This window comes from Saccostrea cucullata, unplaced genomic scaffold (assembly GCF_032062105.1).
Source record: "Saccostrea cucullata isolate Sc308-1 unplaced genomic scaffold, CSIRO_AGI_Scuc_v1 ctg13986, whole genome shotgun sequence".
Lineage (NCBI taxonomy): Eukaryota > Metazoa > Mollusca > Bivalvia > Ostreida > Ostreidae > Saccostrea > Saccostrea cuccullata.
Window position 1 is genome coordinate 8,525 of NW_026919816.1, and position 8,020 is coordinate 16,544.

Below are 8,020 nucleotides of genomic sequence, written 5' to 3' on the forward strand. Positions count from 1 at the left end.
AAAAATTCATTTCATGCAATAAAGTTTTAACACAATGTAAACACATTATCACTTCACATAATGATTTTTTTACTTCAAGTTATGAAGTGCTGACATAATGAAAGGATGTATTTACTTCATGTAATGCAGCATTGACATGATGTTAAGATATATTTACATCATCTCATAAAAAATGGACATAACGTAAAGATATGTTCACATCACGTAATGATAAATTGACATAATAAATGCATAGTTGTATGCTATAAGGCAGTGATGGCGTTCCATAGTAGCGGTAATGACTATGTAGCGGTAATGATACGCACCCAGTTTTGGCTAGTTATTGTTAACAATTTAAATGCCATATTGAAATAAGAAGGTCCGGTTCTAATTGGTGTGAAGTAATCACTGCTTTGCTTTTATAGTCACAACCAAGGGGGACACGGTCTAAATTGAACCCTTTGATCGAAGTCACGGTCAGACCAAGAGCATAGACACAAAGCCCCATATACACATCCTCTAGGTGGAAGAAGGGAACATGAGGGGAAATCTCAAACAATTTCCTAGCCATGTGAACCGAAGTTACATATCCGGTTCCGGAACAGAAACCCGGATAGATCTTCTGTGGATACATCCGGTACGATGCGTACCATTTAGAACTTCTTTGTCTCAGAGGAGTTGCCCTCGTCCAGCAATATCCTCCAATGGATTCATATAAAAGGTCCTCATACTGATCAAGAGCAATTTTTAGAGAATCCGTGTTTACATACATATCATCGTCTGTCTTCATCATATACTGAGCCTCATTGCAGTACGTGCTGACCCATTTCATAGCCATTACTGCTTTATAGGTGAGGTTAAAATAACTGTCAATAAAATTTTCTTGAACAATATCTTTATGAATTGCACTTTCTTTCTCAAGTTCCAATTGTAAACTGTTGTTTTGAGACATTCCTAAAAGAAAAGCATAACGAAAGTTGCCTAGATTACGTCTAGATGGTAGAAGCCATGTTTCTCTCAAAGCTTTTCTTCTGTTAAAATTTGCATGTGTGCTAAAGATCAGGATAACAACCCAAATAGAAGCATCGCCATTATTTGTATTACAAATGTCTCTGTTGTTTAAAACATAGTCAAAGTTGTGAACAAAACAAGAATTACACGAAAAAGGTCTTGCTATTCTTCTTCCGGTTTTTGTCCTGCGAATATGACTGGCCTGAAAGACGTAGTTTTGTTGGTCAACATGACTTTTAACTTTTTGGTCTGGATAACTGGTATTAATATTCACGAGAATGGTGGGGTTAAAGAAGTAGAACATATCCCTTTTTATCCTTCTGAAAGAGTTGGAAAATTTGGACAACTGACGATTCTGGTCCCAAAGCTGATATAGAACAAGAACGGATAAAACTCCTAATAAGTACATCCTGTTTGTCACATTGAAAATAGACCTCCATCTTTTTATTGTCACCATGTTAGAATTGAGTTTATTTATTCACGACATTGCTTTTATTGGTGCAAAATGCTATCCATGTCAAGTCAGTAGCTTTAAATGTAAACAAAACGGATCATAAAATCTGCACGTCAATAAATTATGCTCATTTTGTCTGTGTTCAGCCATCCGTAATTTTTATCTTTTCATTGGATCTCTGCGCCGAACAAGAGCAAAATAAATATGCAAAACCATTTGTTTGATTGGACCTACTACAGGAAGAGTTTCAAGCGGGGATCCAGTTTCATCCATTTTGCAGATTTAATATTTGTAATTAATACTTTCTATTCAAAAAGAACGATTTTATACAATACAAAATATATTGTTTTTACAATAGATTAAACAAATGAGGCTTGCTGTAAAATTGCACAGAAAGGTTTGAAGTGACTCAGAGGTCGAGAATCTTCTCTGTATTTTGAGGATTTATAATAGAATCTAAATATACAATATTGCTTTTCAGTGGTTACATTAAATTACAGGCATATACATTTTAAAATAATCAAATGTTTGGTTGTGTTTGGCCCCATTAAAAATTTCTAGTAACTTAGATCCGCCAACGGTAACCACGGCCGTATTTTTATGCCTCCGTAATCGATGATTCGGGGAGGGGTGTTAGTTTTCATCATGACCGTCTGCTTGTTTGTTTGTCTGTCTATTTGTCCGCAAAACTTTAACCTTGCCCATAACTTTTGATTGGTTGGAGCTATGACTTTCATATTTGACATATGTATTCCTTCTAATAAAATCTGGGTGCCAATATATTTGGCATTGACCTTGGAGATGGACCCACTTTTGCTCAAAATTTTTAATCTTTAAATTTTCACAAACTTTTGAACAGTCATTGCTAAAGCTTAAAATCAATACTTCACGTGTATATTTATTGTGACAAGATCTTTCTATAAGGATCGACATATTTTTTTTTTTACTCTTTAACTTGACCTCTGAGTTTGCAGGCACGTAGCATCGTTTTTGAAAGTGGGGGGGGGGGGGCTCGAGATGATTTTTTTTTTACTTACCTGTTGACAAGTAAAAAAAAAGGGGGGGGTTGCCCAAGCTCGAAAATCCTATTTTCGAGGCGGGGGGGGGGGGGGGGGGGGGGGGGGGAGTGGCCAACTTTTTTCAATGCCAACTTTCTTTGACATCAAATTTTTTTGCATACAATACCACAATTCCTTGATATCCCTTAACTGTGGTAAGAAGTGGGGATGGGGGGTGGGGGGCAACCAACAATTCAATGAACATTTTCAATAGTACAGGTACTGTTGGGAAAAAAATTGGGGGGGGCAGGCCCCCTGCCCCCTCCCCTCCCCCCCCTGTTGCTACGTGCCTGGTTTGACCTCCTTTTAAAAAAAAACTTTAACCTTTACCATAACTTTTGAAAAGTTATGAATAATATACCTACATGTGTATTTATTTATTCATTTATTTTCATTTATATTTAAATGAATGTTTATAGCATCACAGAACCCAAGAAATCATCTTTTACAATTGATTATGTCGCCAAATTGAATTTTTGTTTGGATTTAATTAAGAATTATTCTTAAAGATTGGTCAAATAAACAGGAAGAATCTCCCAATCACCCTCGAGATCCCAATCAAATAGCGGATCTCCTTTCGATATATTAATAACTTACTACTGTATCTTTTTTTTTTCTTTTTGGATATGAATAAAGAGCATGTGTAATGTATATATTATTGACAAATTATTGACCATAGTAAAGAGCTTTAAAACCTATAATTTCCGTTCAATGAATTTTATGTACAGATTTATTTAAAGTAATAAAAAGTAAATTGCTAGTTTCTTTTTAGTTTACCTACATAAAAAATATTTGTGACTGTCTTTTTAATCTTGGTGCGCCTTTGTTATGAAAGTGATAAAGTAGTCAGTGATTTATGAGAAGAAAGGCATGCATAAGTTAAATAAATCGACGAACAATTTTTTTTTATGTAGTAAGTGACTTTGGGGTCTATTCTGTTTAATTCTCATCGGGATCGGCATGCATACAATAGCGTAACACTGATTCATTTCCCGCGATTGTCAGGCGAAAGATTTTTTCCGAACACGCGGGGTTTGGAGGATAAAGATAGGCATCATGCCGAAGAAACCTGCTAGAAATGGGTTTTACTTTTTCATGAAGGACATCGAGCCATCGCTTAGAAAAGAAGGACGTGTTTTTCCTAATGGAATCCAAGACGTTGTTCCCATTGCACACCCTCGATGGAAGGTACTTTATTAATTTTGTATAAGCCTAATTTATTTGCAGTCCTGGCATGTGCTTCATAAAAAATAAATTGTTGATTCTATATCCTCTATCATGAAATTTTGTTTTTTGTTGTTTTAATCTACTCAAAATTAGACATTGCCTAAACATAGGCGTCGGAAGCAAATTGAAAGTGGGGTCTAAACCCCAAAAAAATTCATTGCCTATTTATCTTATCTTCCTCTCCTTGTCGCCAGCGTGGCGCAGTGGGTAGAGAGTCTGCTCTAAAGTCACGAAGTAAAGAGTTGATCCTTATGTCGCGGGTCCGAATCCCACCGTGGGACGTGGAGACCTGACCAGTCCTTCAGATGAGACCGTATAAACCGAGGTTTAGTAGGTTTTTCGAAGTAGGTGCTGGCATGAAAAAGATCCCTCCCTGCTCAATGGCCCTGAGTGCCGAGTATAGGACAAAATGTGCAGCTCTCCATCAGCAATTGGTGGCGTCTCCATTATGAGTGAAAAATTCTCGAGGGACGTTAAACAATATACAATCAATCAATCAATCTTCTTCTTCCATATGACTCAATGAGTTGAATTTTATTTAGAGTGTTACACTTTGGTACTGCCATGCTTCATACAAAGGTAAAACCCAATCAGGGTACTGTATACAATAAAAGGCTTAAATTGGGCATGTTTAGTTTTGCAGAATTTCAATCATGCATTTGTTTTGAATATAGGCTCTTACGGATAAAGAGAGGGCAGTATATGATCAAAGGGCTAAGGAATATAAAAAGCAAATGAAAGGAGCTAGTGGTGATTGCTACAGAATGGACAACCAAGGAAAACTGCTCTCGGTAAGTGTTCTGAAACTATGCAATAATGGTTTATATGCTGTATAGGAACATGAGGTCAAGCTCTTGACTGATCATCATTTTTTGGCCTTTTGTAACATGCTGCATATTCTAAGCAAATATGATATTATTTTACATACAAAGTGATCCATTCTAGGAACGTGTAGATGTAGAAGCTGAGACTGATCAGCTGAGACTAAAGCAGAGGATGTCTGTCCGAGAAAAATGGCCCGCTGGAGAAGGTCAGCTGGCATTTATTTAATGTATGGATTAGAATAAGGAAAATAAAGACTTTATGGTTCAGATTCATAGGGTTTCATGTCAATACATTCATAAACTAGCACTTAGAATTTTAGATGTTTGATTTAATTACATTTATATCTTATACTTTTCATTACAACAAATTAAACACAATTTCTTTTCAGAGGTTGCAAATGAGGTGTTTTATTTAATCAACTTCCAAACACTGTGTATGACTGATGATGGCCATTATTTGCCAGCAGAAATCGGCGTAATTGAATACAGCATCAAGCGAGGCATAAGTAAAAAACTCCACAGATTTATAGAACCAGGTAAAGAACATGTGTATACCATATTATTTTATTTTAGGTTATTTTAGTGGGGTGCTAATTTTGGCGTATTGATGATAGTCTGCTAAAATTTTAATCGCTGAAATAGTTAGTTCTCTTTTTAGTGTCCATCTGCAAAAAGCTGAAACCCTGCATCTGCTAAAATAAATTACGCCAAAAATTTTCGCATACCTTTAAGCAGGCAAACCGCCAAATTTTACACCCGCCAAGAAAACTCGCTATACGGTATATGAAAACGAAAGTGTGCAGTTAAATGAGATGATAGAATGCATTTTACTCTTTGAATTTATAAACATGATCGTTTTAAATTTAAATGGTTTTAACTTGATTGTGTACAATGAGTAACATTAAAAAGTCTTTGGCAATTTTGTTTGGCAGTTTGATTGACAGCGGTAATGAAAGGGCTAACTGCATTAGTTTGAGAAAGATATCAAAACTTTGTCTCTCAATACTTTTTCTGAGTGCATTTTTAACTTACCTCCAAAATGCTTAGTCTATACCCTTGGCCTTAATGTCCCAGTTTTTGGAGCAGTTGTATCTAGGGATGTAATTTACTGTAACTTTATAAATATGGTTTTAGATTTTGCCTCTCTTAGATATAACATTTGTGGAGATGATCTTTGACTACCTATGTCTATTTTTACAGGAAGAATTCCACTGGGATATAAAGGAGTTTGTAAAGAAAAAAGTAAGAATATTGTAATGCAATTTATTCCTAATCTTTTGCCAGAAAAATTTTTTACCTTATTTAATCAGTTATGAATTATAGTTTATTTTTGTGGATTGTACATTTTAATTTATTTAAAAAGGTGAGGATTACCATAAAATTCCGATGGAAAATTTTGAGAATGCCGATTCCAATTACAGAGGATTATGGATCCAATTAGAGAATTTTGTAAATCCTAATGGAGAGAAACCCGAATACCCTCCATTTTATTGTCTGGTTGGTACATCTTAATCATAGATATGAAAAAGATTAATAAAAGATATAAACACTGAATTTACTTCTGTGATTCATGTTTGTCTTTAGCTTGTAGTATGTGTTGTCATAAAGTAATGATGAATGTTGCTTTGCTTTATAGGGTAATGACATCAAAGAAACGGCCTACTGTTTGGAATGGATTCATGGGAGAGCCTGTCTAGGAATCCCGAACCGACTGAAGAAAGTTTACGAATTGGAGGGCATGGTCACAGACCTTTATCAACACTTAGGTCATTCTGTATCAAAGACAAGAGTTATAGAATTGCTCACTTCAAATTCTTGGGATTATGAGCCAAAAACAAGGTATTATTAACAGGAATGCTAAGTTAAAAAAAATTGGGCTAATGACAGCAGTAAAATTACTAGCCCCAAATGAAAAATCTGTTACCAGCAATTTACATCTGAACATTTTTGGTCATTTGTCATTGTGTAAAAAAGTGAAGATTTACAGACTCAAATTACTGGGTACATGTTGAAAGATGAAGCTTGTTTCCATTGTTGTAGCGCTGTTTTTACATTTTAGATGTGATTACCATGAAGAACTGGAATGTAAATACTGCTCACTGGGGATTATTCAAAGATGTTCGTGAGTTGTTTTTTTTACGCATGAAGAACTATCTAAAATTTCAGTATGTGAAACTTAAGTATAAAGGATCAGAATTTGTTGCTTTTGATGTGTTTAGTCTTTAGTTGGTTCCTATTGATCCTCCTTCAGCTTCCTATTTATTTTTGACATCTGTTGCTATGTCATTTGGACCTTTATTCTTTGATCTGACAGGTATGCTATCTCATTTGGACCTTTGTATTTTGATCAGGTATGCTATCTCAGACAGTTTTTGTGGCCTGTTGAAGATAGAACTGACCAACAGACATCTCCCTGTCAGGACAGACAACCCAGTGGTAGCTCTTCCACCATCTTCAATGAAAGTGAAAGTACCATCCCAGAATCAGAGGTTTGAAAAGTCCCCAATAAAACAGAGCAACAGTTACAGTGCACTAGCTAAGGTAATAATCATTTGTATTTCTGTGTAAGCCTTTAGACATTCTGCTCTTGGTTAGCTGAAAATAATCATTTTTATCAAATTTGCTGTGCATTAAAATTATGTATATAATTGTGCATGAGAGACTATTGTACTTCACGTTAAAATTGTTACAAGAAACAAAAGGTATTTGCAAAATTTGAAATTTTGAGCATCTTTGTATTACAAGCCTTGAGCATCTTTCTAGTATCTTAGTCTTTATCAGTAAATACTAGTCAAAAGTATGAAAACTGTATATTTACATCCACTGAATATTTTCTCCTTTACGAGGGGTTATCAAAAAGTTCGTGGACTGAGGCTATAAAATTAGGCTGTTTAAAGTTAATTCTACGTTTAACGTCACATCTAAAGTTCAAAACCTACGAGGGAGGGAGGAAAAAAATAAACAAACAAAATTTTCAAACAATTGTGAATTTATTCAAATTAACCTATTCAGTACATTAAAAACATTACAATTAAGTAATATGAGCATTTAATTGATATGACACCTAAGATTAATTTTCCTAGCAGAGTTTTTCCTTAGTATGTAAATCAGTTTGAGTCCTATTGTTAACAAAAAATATAGTCTATGACTGAATGTGCAGGAAAGTGGCTTTTAACTAGGCCTCAGTTGTCCTTTGGATTTATATTGCCACACGTCCATGGTACCCTGGAGGCAAATGCTTCTTCTTGTGGGAATAGTTGCTCAATATCTACAATTAAAATTATTGATGACAATATTTAAAACTGTTCATGTTGAAATATCCTCAAATTGAATTATGTCGTATTTTTTCTTAGTACTAGATCTACTAGCATTAAGTTTTGAAAGTGTGAATACTAATATGTATTTGGATCATACTGATAGCTGTTAGATTATCTTTAATACCTTGAATTCCACACAAAAGACAGGAT

General features: G+C 34.9%; 2 protein-coding genes across 2 annotated transcripts; one reads left to right on the top strand and one right to left on the bottom strand.

Annotated features, from left to right (window-relative positions):
- Positions 1 to 325: 325 nt before the first annotated feature.
- On the bottom strand, positions 326 to 931 carry LOC134238632 (beta-1,3-galactosyltransferase 1-like). The gene has a single exon (XM_062720758.1). The coding sequence runs from the start codon at positions 929 to 931 to the stop codon at positions 326 to 328; it is 606 nt and encodes a 201-aa protein (XP_062576742.1).
- A 2,535-nt stretch (positions 932 to 3,466) lies between these two features.
- LOC134238643 (protein maelstrom homolog) lies at positions 3,467 to 7,136 on the top strand. Its single transcript, XM_062720769.1, has 9 exons — positions 3,467 to 3,690; positions 4,404 to 4,520; positions 4,675 to 4,759; positions 4,943 to 5,089; positions 5,754 to 5,795; positions 5,917 to 6,050; positions 6,190 to 6,392; positions 6,613 to 6,675; positions 6,905 to 7,136. The coding sequence occupies exons 1-9, from the start codon at positions 3,559 to 3,561 to the stop codon at positions 7,119 to 7,121; spliced, it is 1,140 nt and encodes a 379-aa protein (XP_062576753.1). The 5' UTR covers positions 3,467 to 3,558; the 3' UTR covers positions 7,122 to 7,136.
- The last annotated feature ends 884 nt before the right edge of the window (positions 7,137 to 8,020 follow it).

Bases quoted from the DNA above. Each gene is read 5' to 3' on its own strand.
- LOC134238632 (XM_062720758.1), bottom strand. From the start codon at position 931: ATGTCTCAAAACAACAGTTTACAATTGGAACTTGAGAAAGAAAGTGCA.
- LOC134238643 (XM_062720769.1), top strand. From the start codon at position 3,559: ATGCCGAAGAAACCTGCTAGAAATGGGTTTTACTTTTTCATGAAGGAC. The intron at 3,691-4,403 runs GTACTTTATTAA...TTTTGAATATAG, and splicing joins TTGCACACCCTCGATGGAAG to GCTCTTACGGATAAAGAGAG. The intron at 6,393-6,612 runs GTATTATTAACA...TTTACATTTTAG, and splicing joins GATTATGAGCCAAAAACAAG to ATGTGATTACCATGAAGAAC.